Source organism: Sarcophilus harrisii, chromosome 4 (assembly GCF_902635505.1).
Source record: "Sarcophilus harrisii chromosome 4, mSarHar1.11, whole genome shotgun sequence".
NCBI classification, from domain to species: domain Eukaryota; kingdom Metazoa; phylum Chordata; class Mammalia; order Dasyuromorphia; family Dasyuridae; genus Sarcophilus; species Sarcophilus harrisii.
Window position 1 is genome coordinate 189,166,802 of NC_045429.1, and position 19,801 is coordinate 189,186,602.

The 19,801-nt window shown below is 35.9% G+C and overlaps 2 protein-coding genes across 2 annotated transcripts in view; one reads left to right on the plus strand and one right to left on the minus strand.

The window, feature by feature from the left end:
* Nucleotides 1–16,881, plus strand: part of TUBE1 (tubulin epsilon 1) — a 49,336-nt gene extending 32,455 nt beyond the window's left edge. Inside the window, exon 12 of the mRNA XM_031964388.1 lies at nucleotides 16,495–16,881. Within this exon, the coding sequence (XP_031820248.1) occupies nucleotides 16,495–16,587 (93 nt within the window). The 3' untranslated portion in view covers nucleotides 16,588–16,881. The remainder of the gene's footprint in view (nucleotides 1–16,494) is intronic.
* On the minus strand, nucleotides 1,022–19,486 carry CCN6 (cellular communication network factor 6). The gene is made up of 5 exons (XM_023503167.2): nucleotides 19,376–19,486; nucleotides 15,571–15,871; nucleotides 14,199–14,441; nucleotides 6,237–6,430; nucleotides 1,022–1,454 (listed from the first exon to the last, which is right to left on the minus strand). The coding sequence occupies exons 1-5, from the start codon at nucleotides 19,484–19,486 to the stop codon at nucleotides 1,173–1,175; spliced, it is 1,131 nt and encodes a 376-aa protein (XP_023358935.1). The 3' UTR covers nucleotides 1,022–1,172.
* Between the last annotated feature and the right edge of the window lie 315 nt (nucleotides 19,487–19,801).

Sequence of the window (19,801 nt, forward strand, 5' to 3'; positions counted from 1 at the left end):
ATTAAATTTTTCCTATCTCATTTATGTCAGAAACTTTTTCTATCTAGGTAGAGAGCCTTTAATGAAATATGGAAAAGGAAAAAAAACTTTTGTGAATTAAAAATGTTACAGTAGCTGATAGCCAAAGAAAAGGTAGTAGGGTAGTGAAAAGTATAGAGAAATTTGTTTTTATATAATTCTTTAGTCTTATTTCTTCACAAGAATTAAAGGGATGCAGATATCTTTATATATATCTTTTTATTTACAAGTTTATATGCATGGGTAATTATACAGCATTGACTTTTGTTCCAATATTTCCCCCACTTCCCCTCACTTCCTCCCCCAGATGGCAGGATGACCAATACAAGTTAAATATGTTAAAGTATAAATTAAATACAATATAAGTATACATGTCTAAAGAGTTATTTTGCTGTACAAAAAGAATCAGACTTTGAAATAGTGTACTATTAGCCTGTGAAGGAAATCAAAAATGCAGGTGGACAAAAATATAGGGATTGGGAATTCTATGTAATGGTTCATAGTCATCTCCCAGAGTTCTTTCTCTGGATGTAGCTGGTTCAGTTCATTACTGCTCTATTGGAACTGATTTGGTTCATCTCATTGCTGAAGATGGCCACGTCCTTCAGAATTGATCATCATATAATACTGTTGTTGAAATACATAATGATCTACTGGTCCTGATGCAGGTATATTTTCAAAAGGTAATACATTATAACCCTTCAGTTAAGGGATCGAGATATAGTACTGGGGACCAGTCATTCTTAGACTTTTTAAATTGCTATTTTTTTTAAAAATAGTATATTTACTTGTTTTTGTAAAAAGCATCAGTTGTTCCAATACTATACATATATAATAGGTTGTATTTTTCTTTATAGAATTACTAAATATATGATCAAATCTTACTATGATAGTCAATTATGATACCGAGATTTTAGGACTCAACATTTCTTGTTTTTCAGAGTCAATTCGATATTGTTTAAAGAACTTCCAGAAATTCAAACCATACACAATTAAATATGACTAGACATAACTAATGCTTACTCTTTTTATCATTAATGTATTTTTTCACTTTTTTTAGCCACAGGAATTATTGGAAGAAGTATTTGGTGTTGTAAAGATTATGCTTATACTAACATTAATGTTTAATATTTACTCTTTTTAGTTAAAACTCTTTATAGAATCTTAAGTTCAGAAAAGATATCCCCCGGATCCCTGCAGATTTTCTGACATACACAAGAGGTGATCCACATCATCCTCCACTTAAATGACCCTTCATTTGGGCAATCAAATTGTATGGTTATCATCTTAGACTTATTGGGAATGCAGCATCTCTTATCCAAGCATTTTCCACAGAAAGTTGGTTTATAGCTCTGAGTACTCAAACATCCAGAAAAGGAAAGTTTCTCTCCTTTAGAAAGTTGAAAAGTAGGCTGGCATGTTTTTCCTTTGGGTATCTAAAAAAAAAGTAGCAAATAAAGGGAAATTTTAAAAATTTGAATGCAAGGGGGATGCAAATTTAGAAAACACTTGATATGCATACATGCACACACACACAAACACAAACATACACATATACATAGTTCACTTTTTTGTGGTGATTTAATCATTTCAGTCATGTTCAGCTCTGTCCACCTCTTCTTGACCCCATTTGGGGCTTTCTTGGCAAAAATGCTGGAACTGTTTTATATTTCCTTTTCCAGCTTGTTTTTTATTGATGAGGCACTCTGAGGCTGACTTGCCTAAGATCACACAAGCTAGTACATGTGTGAGTCCACATTTGAACTCAGAAAGATGTCTTTCTAACTTCAGACCTAGCATTCTTAGCCACTGCGCCACGAACTGCAGTTTACAATTATTAATAAAAAGTATAGTATGGTAGATGCTTGAATTAAAAGAAACAAATCTTAAGAGGAGCAGTGTTGTGGAGCACTGAACTGAAAGTTGATCTTATTGTAGGTCTGTCTGGCCTTGTCACCAAATAACCTGTTATCGAGTAAGTCATTAGATTTTCTTACACCTAAGGAAGGATTTGACTGAGGCTTCTTGATATCTTTTGTCCTAGCCTCAGAAACAAGATTTTTTTTTTCCTACAATAACCTTACCTCCTGAGAGCTGGGTCCTGGCCAGTTCTTTAATATTAGTGTATAAATCATTTATTAATCTTTAAGGGATATGCCACATACTAAAGATAAAAAGCTCAAAAAAAGGCTCCTTCCTACCCTCAAAAAGGTTATATTCTACTGGAAAGATGCACCATGTCACACTTTATACAAGTAAAGGGTAAAGCAATTTGAGGAGGGGAGAGAGCACTATGAGTATTCCCGTGGTAACATCTAAACTAAAGCTTGTAAGGAGACAAGGACAGGGAGATGGAATATTGGATTCAGGGTTCAGGAACAAAGGGCATGTAGGGGGGTAAAAATATTAAATGGCCCAAAAAAAGTAGATTGAAATCAGATTGCACAGCTTCAAATGCAGGGCTAAGGGGTTTCTATTTTATAGACCACTGAAGATTTTTTAAATGAGGATACTTTAGGAAGATTTTGTTAACTGTGAAGGAAGGACTGAGAAAAGAAATATGGAATCCAATTCAGTTTATATAGTACAAGTGAGGTGATAAATCCCTAAACGAGGGTAGTGGTCTTCCTAATAGGATAAAAGGGATGGATGCAAGAGAGAGGAAGGTCAAATGCACAAAATTGATGTTATATGGGGGTGGGAAGAGTGCAGGAAATAACTCGAATCTTTTTAGAATAAAGAAATTAGGGGTGGCAGTTAATACAGGTGAAGGTAATTCTGTTGTGGACATGTTGAATGTGAAATGCCTGTGGTACACCCTGGTAGTGTAGGATGGCAGTTCCCACATTGAAAAGATTAGGAAATACACCTACATGCACACACTCATTGGTTATACATTTAAAAATGAAAATTGGGCCCTGCTCTGGTTGGGTCTGTGCTGTGCCAGTTCTCTGTGTTACTATAGTGCTCCGCCACAGAACCAGAGGGAGCTGTGGCAGGTCGGCAGCCTGTCTGTGCATCCACTAGCCCTAGAGAAAAGGGAACTGGCATCCCTCAGGCCTTTTATTCCCTCAGAACTGGGGGCAGAAAGAAAGGCCTGTAAATTATAATTTGCCAGTGTAGGAGGAGGCTGAGACAGCTTTCAATATCTGTCTCCAAGGAGACTTGCCATCAAAGGGGGAAGAGTCAAAACGTGAGAAAAGAGAAAAATTGAAATTATCTTAGATCCCAGCAGGAGGAAAGGATGTTGAGCACAAGCAGATTAACGGAAGATACTGTTAGCAGTGGAAGATGGGATCCAGACCATCTAAAGAAGTCCAGACAGCTACAAATGAGTATAAGATAGAAAAATGAACAAACACCTGATAAGGCAGAAGATTCTCTAGATTTTCAAGACAGCATGGAAATGAGGAGGTCCTCGCTGAGAAGGCCTGAATCACTGGGGAAAAATCTGGAAGTCTTAGCTACTCCCTGAAGCAAGCAGAGGGGAGCGCAGAAGGGATTCATCTCTGCTTTAAGTGGGTCTTGTGCAAGTGCATTTTTATCACAGCCCCACCCCAGGTGGGGGTCTCTAGTGGAAATCATCATGATGCCATGGTTATGATGTTAAATCCCCATATTTCCCCTATAAAAGGACTTAAATGTACCCCCACTAACTCCCTAATTCCTTTTAGGGTTAGCCCGCTGTAAAGTAGGATTATGGTATCTTTGTTATAGTTAACTCCTTTTGTGGGGTTAGTCCACTTGTTAAGCATCACAATAGCTAACTTCTCTTGGAATTTATCCTGCTCTTAGCAGTGTAACAAAATCTTTGCTCCTTGATTTGGAGGTTTATGCCTACAAATTCTTTTGAGATATCTAGCTCCATCAGCCCATAAACACCAATATGTTTTGGAGTGTCCCCCCCATCATTTTGGTGACTAAACCTCATCATTTTGGTGGCCTGATAGGGGAAAAGTTTGCCAAAACATGGAACTTCATAAGTAGGATGTCCCTAACAAAAACTTGAAAAAATTATAAAAGAATTTATGGCCTGCACAGCATAAATAATTGACTCAATAGAAAAATTTGAATTCCATGACAAACCTCACCAAAGAATCAGAAGAATCAAAAAGAAATGAAAAATTGATCTCTATACCAAAAAATATATATTGATCTCCCAAGACATTACCCATAGAGACAATTTAAGACAAATTAAAAAACCTCAATACCATAATGCAAGAAATAATTGCTCAAAACTTAGAGCAGAGAAAACAAAGTACTAATCAAAAGAATCCACAGACTACCTCAAGGTTAAGGGGAAAATCCATGCTGCAAACTCCAGGATACATAATGGCTAAATTTAATAATTCCTATCACAACAAATATAACTGACCAGGATAAAGCCAATAGAAAACAAAGGAGGAAATGGAATTATGTTTCAAAGAACAAAAGATCTTCAGGAGGCTGGCAACATATCGAGCCTGATGAAAAAAGATGGATGTTTAAAAAAAAAAAAAAAAAAAAAAAAAAAAAGACATAGTAATCCTATAGAGAAAACCAAATCTTAGCAAATTATTTGCTTTATAAATATCCCAAACAACAAAAACAAAAAAAGGTAAACGTTTACACAGAAGGAAGCAGACACAGGGTTTAATAACAAATATTAAAAGATTTTTTCCTTAAAAACACACAAGAAGATAACAATGATCAGAAGTCAAATACATGGTTAAGGAATCTAACTAAAACAAAGTCTAAGAATGATAGCTTTATTTGGGGGGAGGAGAGTTTTGTTCTGAGACTAAATTACTGAATGGGACAAAATAGAACAGGAAAGAAAAAAGAGGAAAAGATGCAACTTTTTTGCATCTCTGAAAGGAGGGTTCACAGAACAAATGAGAAAGGAAAAGGAAGGACAAAGCTAGAGTGCTTCACCAGGAAGATACTATTAAAAATTCACCTCAGAATCTTAAGAAGCTGTCCTAGGCAAGATACTGCACTACTTCAGTATGGATCCAATGAGAATAATAAGCACCCTAATAAGATTCTTGTGAGGATCAAATGAGATATTTGTAAAGCACTTAATACAATGCTTATCACATAGGCATTTAATAAATGCTTGTTCTTTTCCTTTTTGGAGGGAAGGGAACTTTTGAAATGGAGGAATGTTATTTCAGTAGTGAGACAGGGTGCCACTGAAGAACACAGAGGTGCTTGCCATCTCGGGGAGAGGGGAGAGGGAGGAAGGGGAAAAATCGGAATAGAAGTGAGTGCAAGGGATAAAGTTGTAAAAAATTACCCTGGCATGGGTTCTGTCAATAAAAAGTTATTAAAAATAAATAAAAATAAAAAGAACACAGAGGAAGAGAGATACTCTCAAAATGGAGTGAAAGAGGCTTACAGTGGATATAATTTCTTAGACCATTCATCCTACTTCAGGAGAAGGGGAATCCAGAGCTCATAAGGGGCAGCTGACACCCAGAAGAGCAGGATTCAGATCTCATTGCATATAGACAAAAATTATTAGGAGAGCATAGAGTCATGATGAAGCAACATGGGAAAATTCCTATCATATGTCAATATATCTCTATATTTGTTCTCACCAGAAAAAAAAAAAAAGGAGCAATCCAGGGAGCCAAATATACAAAACAATAACTCATTAGTAGAAGGAACTCAAAATATGTACCTTAGAAGCTTTATTTCCATATGAAATACAGAAACTAAAAGAATAAAGGACTTAAAAAAATAAAATTAGAATGTTCAGAGGAAAGAGAATAAAGAATAAAAACAAACCCTTTTTAGAAAGACACAGAAAATGAATTTTTTTTTTTAAAGTTGGGCAGGAGAATTAGAATTAGATTAGGATTAGAATAATTAGAAACAGATGGAAGGGCTTAAATTTAGATCCCGTATCTGCTGTTAAATATCTGTGTGATCTTAGCTAAGTCACATTACTTCTCCAGAACAATTTCCTTCTCTGTAAAATGAGCTAATTTTTTAAGGCAATTAGAGTTAAGTGACTTGCCAGGGTCATACAGCTAGGAAGTGTTAAAATGTCTGAGGCCAGATTTGAACTCTGGTCCTCCTGACTTTAGGGCCTGGGCTCTATCCACTGTGTCATCCCTCCCTTCATAAAATGAAACGGTTGGAAAGGTGATCTCTAAGCTCCCTGTCAGATTCTAACCACCCATGGTCAATTATCAGCAGGACCACAAAATGTGCTTTGAGTCAGATCTTACCTTCACAGCTTTTAATATGTTACTGTCACAAGGCTGAATATAACAAAGTCTTTTTTCTTTCCTCATTTCACAGTGACTATTTTCATTGGTCACCCTATTGGAAATTCCTAGCCCACATGTTCTAGAACAAGGTGTCCATGTTGTGGCCTGCACAAGGCATTTCCTCTTCCAGAAAAGTGGGAGATTCTTATATACTGGAATAGAAAGAAGAAAAAAGACTGCCAATTATTAATTTTCAGTTCTACTAAATTATTGACTTACCAAGTAAATTTCCATAATAGCTTAATTTTTGGAAAATTAGTTCTACATCTCTTTATCCCACTCCCCAAATTCCCAGAGAAATTTCAACAAACCTGTTTCTTTTATGAATAGGAATGTTGCCTTGATCTTAAAAATAACCTCTGAAATAAAACTGCAGTTTTTGTTTTCTTAATTTATACTTCTATCTAGACTATCTTCCATCAAGTGAACCTTGATATATTCTGATTTATAATTTGTTTCTTCCATACATGCAACAATAATCCTTGCCTCCTTCCTAAATTGCTCTCTTACAGAATAAACATTAAAATAGATGTTAGTGGGATATGGAGAAGCAAAATGTTAGTCTAAATGATGTAAGCTTAATAGGAAATTTCATGACATATGAGAGTACTTTGAGGGCCAAGACAACTAACCTTCAAGTATAGCATTTCTCCCTAATTTGTTCCTCATTCAAATTTGTTAGAAGATAGTCCAATAGTTTGGGAGGGAAATGACTTCTGCTTTTGAAACTTACTAAAGACTCAGAAAATAATCTTAGAGGCTGACACTGCAAAAGTCTTGAAAGAGAGTCCTAAATTCTGACCCTCTAGTTCAATCAAAATTTCCCATTCTAATTGTGCAGAGCTATTGTTGCAACATCCACTAGCTGCTGCCGACTTGATTTGGCTTAGTTTTGTTTTGGGTGGGGAGCAGGAGACATAATTCTTCCATTCCCAAGTAAAGTTGAGTGGCAGCTTGCTGTGTCAGTCCAGGCTTACTCATGCCTGTCACAGAGTCAAGCTCTTTAATTTTGAACAAGCTACATGTTGGTATTCTCAGAGACTCCAAGGCATTGCTATAATCGATTTCCCATTTATTCCTTAAAGAGAATAGGAAAATAATTAATATTTTAAAACTTGCATTCAGTTGTTGTGTGAAAAATTCTGGGCACAATGACAAAATGTCAATTTGAAAGAAAGAAAAAGGAGAAATCTATCTTCTTGTCAGCTAACAAACATCAGCTGCTTTGAATTATATACAACCTTGAACCAAAAGAAAGTGTGGATCTACAACAGTAGTATCTGAAATATGTTTATAGATGATGGATAGGGGACACAAATGTGGGTTTCTGGAAGGCAGACAGCAATTAAAGACCTCAATGCAGGAAGTAGATTAAAAGTCTGGCACATCTGCAATAAATAAAGGGAAGGTAATTTTTTTGCAAATCAGGTGCATCACATCACTTAAAATTAAGCCAGGAGATGCAGTTTAGAAATCTGATTAACAAAGAATACATTTTCAAAAAGCAAAAAAATTGGGGGAGCAGTTTTTAACAAAATAAAAATTTAAAAAAAAAACAGTACTAGTAAGCACTGAAAAAAAACAGAGAGTATTATGTCATTGCATAATTTCATGCTGACCAAGCAGAAGCTAGATTCTAATCATAGACCATCTGGAATTAAGTATATAAATGTTGTTTAGTCATTTTTGAGTTGTGATCTACTCTCCATGACCCCATTTGGAGTTTTCTTGGCAGAGATAGTGGAGCAGTTTGCTGTATCCTTTTGTCAGTTCATTTTATAAATGAGGAAACTGAGGCTAGCAGGTTTAAGTGGCTTTCTCAGACTCACACAAGTAGTAACTGAGGCCAGATTTGAATCCAGGAAAATGAGTCTTTCTGACTGGATCCAGAATTCTATCCATTACACCTCATAACTGCCCAACTATATAAAGAACATTGATGTGAAAGGGGATGTGTGCCTTTGTGAGTCTGTCTGTATGTGTAAAGAAGGACTGAAATTTATTAAGACTCATTAATACAGGAATTCAGTTAATCAAAGCAGAGGGATCTGGGAAAAGTAGATTAAACTCCTTTTGTAACAAAGCCCAGATAGCCAACAAATCAGAATACTTGTATTTAAATTCCAGTCCTGAAATTTCATAAAATTTAAGACTTGGATGGGACCTTAGTAGTCAACCAATCCAATCCATCTATGTAAAGAACTCCTACTTCAATGATGCTGTGTACAGCAAGTGAACAAACATTATTTGCTTACCATTTCTGAGAAAAATCATTATAATTTTGAATACCTCTAATTATTAGGAAATCTTTCTTAACATCAAGCCTAAATATGCTTCTTCCTGACTGCTACCCATTGAACCTGGTTCTGCCCAAATAGAATAAGTATAAAAATTCTCATCCTAAGGATCACAGTAAAATGAGCCTAGAGGGTATTTTTTTAAATTTTGAGAGGCTGTTCCATAAGACATCCCATCAAACACTTGTAAATTAATATCTGCCATGAGAATTTTCTAGGCAAAATAGCTCTAGTTTCTTTAACTGCGATTCTTTGAAATGTGGTCTTAAAGCCTTTCACCATCCTGGTTGCCCTACTCTGGACATTCTCCAACTTACCTACATCATTCTTAAGCCAGAGTGCTCAGAACTGTATACAACACACCAGGTAAAGTATGATTTAATCATTGTGGACCATGGGTAAATTAGGTAACATCCCTGGAGCTTATTTTCATCAATTGTTAAATGAGAGAATTGTACTGATATTAAAATTCTCTCCCATTTCTAAATCTGTATTTTAAAATATCAATAGAATGATTTCATACAAAATTAAAGGTGCAGGGAACCTGGAGATCATTTAATACAACCCTCCTCTTTTACATTTACCTTTGAGGAAACTGAGTCCCTGAGAACTTATGTGATTTACGTAATGAATGACAGTATCTGAACTTGAACCCAGGTTCAAAGGTCTTAACACTCTATAATATTGATTTTCTTTTAATATTGTTGCTGTTCCCAGCCTGGACCCAAGTGCATATACTAACATTTATACTTATAGCTCTTCCTAATATTATAATTATTGAAGCATTTCTCTTCCCTCTCAAGCCACTCCCCATCCTCCAACTATAAGTTACTTGAGAGAAGAATCTATGTTGTATTTTTGTTTCCCTAAAACCCAGAATAATGTCATAGTATGAAAAATGTTGGGAAGCTCTGACTTGCCAGATATCCCAGTCACAGTATGTGGATCCTAATGACAATCGTATTTATTTATGAGTCTTGGATTTGTTTTTTAAATAACAGATTCTGAGAAGTTCTAGATCTCCAGAAACCAACATGCGCTTTAAATGGCTTATGATTTCAGAGATGTTAATGTACTGTGAAAGGAGCTGGGCTAAGCTGTTAGCAATAGTGGGGCCAGCATTAAAAGAGCAAGATAGCTATAATATGTTAATGAACTTCTAAGTTAACTGACTTAATTGAGCTCTTGAGATTGTTCCCTTCATGAAACTAGATATTTTTGAAACCCATCTAAAACCCATTCGCCTGAGTAGGGTTGCTTTTTCAAATATTCCTAAAGTCACTTACACACAGGACAAAGTTTTTTAGCATGTACAGCTATTTCACATTTCCATAGCAAATAGTCCATTCCAGCTGAAATTTCAAGTGCATGGGTGAAAGAAATGTTAAATAATACTGGAAAGATAGCTTAATATCAGATTGTAAAGAGTTTTAAAAATCAAACATAGGAATGTATAGTATATGCCAGCAATGATAAGCCACAGAACCTGCTTGATCAGGAATATGTTCAGACCTGTGCTTTAAAAACATCAATTTGGCATCTGTGTGGATTGAAGAGGCAATGGACTAGAAATAGGAAGATCAAAGAGGAGTCTTTTTGATAGTTTGGGTAAGAGGTGATAAGGGCCTAAATTAAAGTGATAATTCATAAGAGATATGGGAATTGATGAAAGAGATATTATAGAGATCAAATCAAGATAAGGTGAAGAGAGAGGGGAAATGATGAGTTGGACTTGATTCCAAGGTTACAAACCTTGAAAACTGAAAAATAATGCCCTTGACAGAAATAAGTTAGTTGGGAAAAAAGATAATAGGTTTGGTTTAAGCTGAGTATAGGCTGTGTTATCAATGGAAAATTCTGATAGAGATGTCCAGATGGCAGTTAGTGGTGCTCAGGAGAGAGACTTGGCTGGATGTGTAAATCTGGGAGTAATTTGTATAGAGAGGATAATTGAAACCATGGAAACTGGCAAGATCACCAGAAAATGTCTCGTTCTTCCTCAGAATACTCTCTGGACTTCTATTATAGCCCAGCTTTTCATCCTGAAGTTCCTTCTAGCCCTGAATTCAAACAATAAAAGTAGCCACCACTTATAGCTTCCCCCTCTGCTTGGATAGGTCTTCCCAGAGTCCCCATTGGAGGACAATCAGCTATGTTTCATTCCTCTCTGGGCTGCATTGCAGACTTTTATCATACCTGTGTACTGGTTACCTTAATCTGCAGCTCCCTGTTCCCACCCTTTCCACTTTGATTGCATGTATTGTCTTCCCTCATTAAAGGTAAACTCTTTTGGGAATCAACATGGCAGAGTAGTCAAAACATGTACAGTCTAGCTCCCTCACCACATCTCAGGCTTCCCTTTCCATTGAAGAAAGTGATTATTTTTCTTGTATATTAATAGCCAGTACTAAGGTCATTCTCCTTTCCTCATTTAGAAATCAGTCCTTGTAGGTTATTCAGCCTTGAATATGGGCGGAACCGACTGAATTGAAAACCTTAGATCTTTTTGAAAAGTAAAGAAATTTTAGTTTAGGTTATTTGATGGATTCTGGCCCATCATTTTTTATTCAGACAAGTCTAGTAAGAAGGGATTCCCCTTTTGTCTAGATTGTACTAGCTAGAGTGATGGGGATATAGACAAGTCTCTTTAACCAAGACTGAATGATCAATCATGTCTCCCCAAATCTCATTAGAATAAGCCTGCTTCTCACCATATTATTCATTCATTACTTATTAACCAGTCAGAGTTGATTGCCACCCTCAGGAACAACCAGTTTTCTAAGCACATATAAACATTTCAAGAGGGAATTTTGGCATTCAAGACTTCTATTGACTCCTTTTATTTGCTAGCATGAGTAATAAAATGATTAATTATCCAGAAACTTTGTCTCTCAAAATTTTTATGCATCACATTGTAGCTATGTATACACTTAACCCTATAATACTTTGGCACTTAAACAGGATATTAATTTATAGTTAGTAAAAAGAAAATTCAAGAAGTTATACAACTCTAATTACTATTAACAACCCTTTTAAAAAGGTTCTTGTTCAGGTTGATTTCTAATCTCACTTACTGTCTGTTATAGAATATCTTTATGTTGGAAGGAGAACATTATTTTCTTTCACTATTTCTTATCTTAATTTTGCTTTCTCTTTGGCCTACTTTAGTTTCCAGGAAGTCTAATTTTTAGGTAAAGTTTACCATTTTCTATTATAGCCTATTCTCTTTTATATTCTTTCCTCCTTAGTTCTCATTTCATTTAACATTACATTTTATATTTTGCTTCATTTCTTCTAGGTATTTTAAAATCCTTTTCGCCAAATCATTCTTTTCTTTGATGCACTAATCAAATTTGTGGTGAAGTTACTCTTTTCTTCTGAGTTTTCCTTTAGGACTTTTCTTGGTCCATACTATTTCTTCATTGCATTCAACATTTTCCACTCTCAGTTTCTGGATTGGTTTTCCACTTGGATCAAACTCTTTTGTCATTCAATCACTTTCACTTGTGTCCAACTTCATGACCCTATCTGAGATGTTCTTGGCAAAGATACTGGAATGATTTGCCATTTCCTTCCCAGTTCATTTTACAAATGAGGAAACTGAGGCAAACAGGGTTAAGTGATTTGCCCAGGACCATACATATAGTAAGTGTCTGAGGCTGGATTTGAAGTCAAGAAAATGAGTCTTCATAGAAACTCTAGTGCAGGCTACCTGGGCCTTGTCTCTTGTAACATGTTTTATGTCTAACCTGGCTTTTCTCTGCTCAGAGCCTACACAGGTTCTGGCAATCTTATGAAAGTTCTGGATCGATGGAGGAGCTTACAGCCTTTTCATTTTGAATTTCTTTGTGATTATTCCTTCTGGTGCCTTTTGGAAGATTTATTTGTATAGGATCTGGGCTCTTCTATGCCATAATCTTACCCAAAGACTATGAATGCCTATCAGTAAACAATTAAGTGCCATAGGAGATGGAGCTCCAGGCTTGGTCAGAAGGACTCAAGTTCAAATCTGACCTTAGATGCTTACTAGCTATGTGGCCCTGGGCAAGACCATTAATTGCTCTATGCCTCAGTTTCCCATCTGTAAAATGGGGATAATACCTACCTCCCAGGACTGTTGTGAGGAATAAATGAAATAAAGTTTATGAGGTAGATAGGAGGCACAGTGGGTAGAGCCCTGGAGAGAGCCCTGGAGTCAAGTCCTTAAATTCAGACACTTAATAAATGAATAACTCTGGGCAAATTGCTTTAATCTTTATTTACCTCAGTTTCTCCAATTGTAAAGTGGGAATAATAATAGTACCTACTTCCCAGAGTTGTTGTGGAAAGCAGTTGAGATAGCATTTATAAAGATACATTTAGCAAATTAGTCCTGGGTACTTGTTTCCTGCCTTCCATTAAGAGCCCAGTTCTATCAAAGTCTGTGATTATAAATTTACCTTCTATACAAAAGTTATTAAAGCATAAACACAAAAAAAGTAATAATAATAGGTTAGTGGGTTTAGTTCCTATTTTCAAAATAATAAAAAATATTTGGCATCAAAATAGGTTTTTACAGAAAAAATATATTTGGGCCACGTGCAGTACTGCACACTTATAATCTGCATTTCAGAGGTGATCAGAGCTGCTGGATGTGAGTAAAGGAATTCTGAGCTACAGTGTGCTAAAAGCTGATCAAGCATCCTCACTGAGTCCAGCAAGTGGTGAAGGGGGCACCAGGATGCCCAAGGAAGGGCAAAATGGTCCAGATCCAAAATGGAACATGTCCAAGTCCCCATGTCAATCAGTATTGGGATCAGGCCCACGAGAAGTGACTATTCTTCTAGCCTAAGGGGAGAGGAAAACTTGTTCTCAAAAAATTAAACACACATCTATATTTGCAAGTATACACACATTTATAAATATATATATATATGTATATATTTACAAGTTCAGATAATATCGATAGAATCAAATAATACTTTTAATTCCAAGTAAATTTCTAACTCGCTTAGTTATACTACATCTCAGCTTTTGATTTCACATAGAAAATATAATTTCAGATATTTGTTGAGACATAGTAATAATTGATTATAACATAGCAATGCAAGTAAATTTTGAGAAGATGCATGGTTAACAAGCACTCTTTTATTCACAGACAGGATGAGAAGAAAGGAGTTTTGAGAATGGGGTAGCATATGAAACATCAAAATAATTTCCCTGATTCAAAGTGTTATTTTAAAAGGTAGAATGATTTACCAAAGAAAATTCACAAAATAGCATTTGCAGATGATTCATAAATTCACCTCCCTATAAGCAAAAGACTAGACTCAGGGTCTCTTTCATTCCAGTTGGACAATGATTTATGATCAAGAACTCAAACTAAATAGCAATAAAAGATAAAACATTCAGATCTGTACCCACACACCACCAACAAACTTAGATCCAATCAAAGCAGCAAATATTTATTGGGCAACTACTATGTACAAGGTACCAGGCTACATAAAGTAAATAGTAAGAAAAATGGTAGCAAACATTAATTTTGTTTAATCTAAACATTAAATTTAAAACAATAAATTAAAACAGAATTTATCTCAATCGATTGAGCTTAAAAGGAATTTGCCATAGCTCTAGTTGTACTCACCTGGCATGGCTTGGTAGCTTGTTGATATCTGCTGTTGCAGCAGTTTCAAGCTGCAGTAGGACTGGTCAGACTTTTTGCCACCTTTGGGGCCGGAGCATTGACTATCTACTTGCTTTGGTATAAATAAGGGGGTACACCCAATGGCACCACTCACACATAGGCATTTGTACAGGGGATTGGGTTGAAAAACTTGGCCATTGTGATAATGCACCTTGTTGAGTTCACATCCTACAGCTATGAGATCTGAAAGTAGAAAATAACCAAATTATAAAAGGAGAAATGAGCTGTGCTATTTCTTATCTCCCTTCAAAAATAGGAAAGGTCATATCTGTGCCTTTTCTGATATAAAACTCCCTACTATGTATACTGCATTGTAAACCTTCTTTCACACCTAAATATACAAAACAGGAATTAGAGATTCTTTTTTAAAATACTACATATGAATGACTCTCTTGCCCCCATCTTCAGTGCTAAATAACAATCACCTATTTTCTCTTTCCATTTTCTGGATATTTAAGCACCAAGGACAGCAGGAAGTATGAAAGTATAATAGCTACCGAGGAGGCCATCCATAAAGGAGATCAATTTCTGTTGTACTTCGGGGGGACTTTAAAAGATCCAGACTGGGATTTGGGGTTGTTCTCTCTGATTTTAGATATTCATCTATTTTAAAGGGAAAGAAACAATAAGGAGACTGTGATAGGAAGGAACTTTAGGACGTCATTAGACCAATCAACCATCTGCTTTGCCTAAAAGATGGTGAGAGTTCAGTTATAACATCTGCAAGAGCCAAATTATGAATAGAAGTTAATGGTTCTGGCCAGCAATGGAAACTGGTGAGATGGCAACTTTCTAAAACTATATTATAGATCAATTATTGATCTACGTTAGTGGAAGAAGTGTCCATGCTAAAAATATCCAAATTCATGAAATCACAGTTGTTGGGGATTTTTTTCATTACAAGGGCTAAATTTAGGAAGAAACTCAACATGGTCCATAGCACATAGTAAACACTTAATAAAAAGCATTTTTCTTCATTAATTGCTTCTATGGAGAGTTTAAATCTTCCAAGCATTTTCAAATGGCTCAGATTCCATAAAGGCAACTAAGAAACTCTTAAAATTGATTATTTAACAAAAATCTCAGAGGCCCCTAAATATACTTGCATCTCTTCCTACTTTCCCACCAATGCTTATGCATGGAGCCCATCCATATAAAGAATATAAAGAACGAAAGCCCATTTTGTATCTAGCTAAAATATTAAAGTCGATCTCCTAAATTAATAGCTTTTTCTTTTTTCAAATCATATCATTGTAGAAGGAAATTCTCTTTTCCCATCCTTGACAAGAAGAAGATTAAACGTGTCACTTACATGCACACACTCCTGTCTCATACCTAGGTTTGTCCACCGAATAATCACAGTAAAGACCTTTGTGGGGATCACAGACCTCCGCCTCGTTGCAGGTGTCCCCATGCTGCTTAGCACAGATTTTACAGCACCCACAGCCATCCTTCACCAGGCTCACCCCTGGTGAGCACCTGGGCTTCTGCTGAGGGCACTGACAGGGCCAATGGCAGAACTCTTTCCTGTGATGCACTTCAGGAACTTTTATTACCTTTGCTTCAGACTCTCCATCAGCAGCTTGACTGTTGCCTTGAGCCCTGCAATAGGACTTAGAGATAGTTTAATATTAAGGATCACACCAAAGTTTTAGGCATCTCCCCTCACCTAAAATGCCTTCTCTTCTTTCTTCTTAATAAGACCAAATTCTACCTAGTCTTTAATTCTGATTCAAGTCCCATTGCCCCCATAAAATATTATTTGACAAAGAGTTGGATGATTTTTTAGTCCTATGAACTCTAAGTGTATGTGGCAGACAAGTTCTCCAAGTCAGTGTTATATAGCATAGCACTGAATTATATATTGATCAATTTATTCATTACTATATGTATATAGTAATGAATAAATAAATGAATATATATATATATATATATCAGTGTTCTGGCTTCTTCTTGATGCTTTTAAACATTCCTGCAGGATCATAAGCAATTGCTTCCTTTTTCAACTGCCCCTTTAATTCTGTAAGGTAGGAAAGAAAAGGGTAATATCTGCATCTGTCTAGCCCTCTCATCCCCAAAGCATCATAAATACTTGATGCTTTATGTATAACAGATTATGTATTTATCAAACCCCCAAATTCTTTTTATAAAGATTCTCAAGAAAAAAACTTCCTAGAAAGCAATTCCTAATGGATTTATGATGTAGACTTCCATCTTTCTGTTCCATTCCACATAGGCTATATCACAGAAGCTGTTACAGAATATGGGCAAGATTTGTTCTTTGGTGCCAAAGGTCACTCAAGATGCAAGAAGTATCAAAACCAGATGAATTACTTTTTTGGTCCGGACTTTTTTCCAGAACTTAATTTCCAGCTATCTTCAGGACATTTCTACCTGGATTTGATAAGAAGGGTTCTAGTTTATGAGCTTGAAAAAGTCTTTCCTGAGAGTATGAAATATTAATTCACTTATCTACATAATCTGATACTCTCAATGAACCCTTCAAAAGCTTTTTTGTTTGTTTTATTTACAAACACAATCCCATCACACTAGTGAAGATCAGCCCTTGATATTTCCTCACCCTGTCACTTAGAAGCAACTTGAGAGTGAATAGCGTATCATTTGGAAGGAGAACTTGGATTCTAATCTCACCTAAGAAATCTACAAACTGTGTGACTCTCCAATTCATCTCTCAAAGGTAGGAATAGGATTCAGTGGTTTATACTGTTCTTTCTTGCTCTAAATTTATGATGTATAATCCTATTCTGCTACACCAACCCACCCAACCAACTCCATGTCAGATTTTAATTGAAAAAGAATTTTCCTATCATTGAAGTTTGGTCATATTTAGCAATTCTGACTAATCTGCATTACCAAAACAGTCATCTCTAAAGATTGTAGAAATGGCAGCTAATTTAACACAGCTCACCTGAATTCCTTCCTTTACTTAAATTTTCCTGGATTTTTTCCCTACTCCTATCTGAAGAGTTCTATTCAAGACTGATAAAATATATTTCAGTTTTCTTGCTCCTTAGACTCTCAACTTTAACCTTTTTTTAAATTTAATAACATTTTATTTTTTCAAATATATGTAAAGATCATTTTCAACATACAATTTTATAAAACTTTGTGCTCTACATTTTTCTCTCTTCTTCCCTTACCTCCTCTCTTTCCAAGACAGCAAGCAATCTGATATAGGGTATATAACTTATTATTAATAATAATAAATATTAATATATTTATTGCAATCCTTTTAAACATACATATTTGTCATGTTGTGAAAGAAAAATCAGACTAAAAGGGAAAAATGTGAGAAAGAAAAAAACAAACAAAAAGTTGAAAATACTGTTTTAATCCACACTCAGTCTCCATAGTCCTTTCTTTGGATGTAATTGGCATTTTCTATCCCAAGCCTATTAGAATTGCCTTGAATCACTTGATTGCAGAGAAGAGCCAAGTCCATCACATCACCTGTGATCATTTTTTTAAATCTAAGGTTGAATTAGAGAGGGTGTGTTACCTACTGGTTAGATAACTGACCTCAAGAGTCAGGAAGGCATGGGGTTAAGCCCTGACCATGACACAGAGTGACCATGTGGACAAGTTACCTGATTGTTCAGTGCCTGAATCAGCTTTCTAAGATGGCAAGTTGAAAAACAGTTGCCATTCCACATAGAGAGTTTCCTCACTTGGAATGCCCAAAAGAGACTAAATTTTAGGTGTGGAACCTCTCCCTCTCCCCAAAAAATGTGTGTGTGTATTTCATTATTATAAACCTATCTCTAGCTTTCCTTCTCTCCCCTCCCAACCCCAGCTTCTTTATTAGACTTGACTCTTGAACCATTTCAATTCAATTCAATCATTAATTATTAAGCACCCCAAGAACATCATTCTAAGTATTGGACACTATGTTGGAATGGAAAGAACACAAAATTTTGAGTCAGAAGACTTGTATTCTAATTATACTTTTACTACCTAAGTGGCCTTTTACTTCCCTGGGACTCAGTTTCCCTATATGTAAAATGAAGGTGGTTAGCTTAGATGACCTCTGAGGTCCATTCCAGATGAAATACAAACAAGAAAAATAATATTGTCTCTTCCTCAAAACCAGAAAGCAAAAACAAATATATATATATATATATCCTAACATCAAGAGGTCTCCTGGTTTTCACAGTAAAATACTGAGTAGATTGTTCCAAGACCACCCCATTGACAATTCCATGTCCTGCTCTCAAGAAGCCATGGATATCTTCCTACGTTTTCTAAAATGCTGAATAAATTTTAAAAATAGATTTGACTGTGTATCATCAGTTCCTAGGGAGGACAAAAAAAAAATTCACCATATTCTATTTCTATCACTCCCACCCCCGTTTTTTGTTTTGCTTTATTTTTTTTTTTGTTTGTTTTTCAAAACCGAGTCAATGACAAGACCACACAAGGTAGTTTTATTTTGAAAACAAACTTTTCTTTGGGGATAGGACTTTAAATATTTCAAAAATAGTCCTAGCTCTTTGGAAGAAGTGAAAAACATACATTTTGAGAAGAAAAATCTTCTGTAGATTATAAGAGGTAACTGTTCCCTCAACTCCTCTTCCAAAACGAAGCAGACATAATGGAAACTTTTTGTTTGCAAAAGTCTGTTTTTTCCAGCGAGCATTTGCACATTCTGTAACCAGGTTGTGGAAAGCTGGGCCCTGGCCTGGAATGGGAATGAAGAAGCTGTGTTTACCCGTACTGTGGGCCCCAGCAATGCTGCTACTTCCCAATGAGATGATTTATCAAGGAGAATCCCCCAAGCCCTACTCATTCACTCCTAGCTCCCAAATGATTAAAAATCAAAATCAAATATTATCAGGAGGGATACTAGTTATTACAACAAGAATACTGTTTGAAACACCTTTGATTCATTCAGTACTTAAACTAATACAAGTTTTCATTCAGTGTGGAAAATAGCTTGCTAATTGTGATGAAGGATTTCTTCAAGCCATTCCCCAACCCTTTTTGTGATATTCCATTTGCCCCCTTTTACTTCTTCCTTTTTTTTTTCATTTCTCACCTAAAGAGATAAGTGCTTTTCTAGACCTTTAAGATAGAAAGACCAGTGAGTCAGAGCTTACCTGAGAAGTCCAAGTAGTGATGAGAAGAGAGAAGGAGAGCAGTCCCTTCATGTTACTACGCTCAGCCTCCAAGGAAAAATGAGAGATAGAGAGAAGACTGGGCCTGCTCATTGCTTACACAAAGCTCTCCTCTGTCTCCTCTGAAAAACCTACCTTTCCTCTGCCTGAGAGGACACACACACACACATACACACACACACACACATACACACACACACTGCCTCATACATAAGTCTGTGCTGATGCTTTTGAGCTGAATTTTCATTTTCAAAGTTCAGAATTCATTTCACAGCCACACTAACCTGTTCTAATGCATTATAATAATAATTTAGGGATGAACCAAATCAGGGATGTTATTGGTATAGACAAGTCCCTGGTCAATGAGGAAACTCTCTCAATCAATGCAAGTTCTGCAACTTAGTCTTA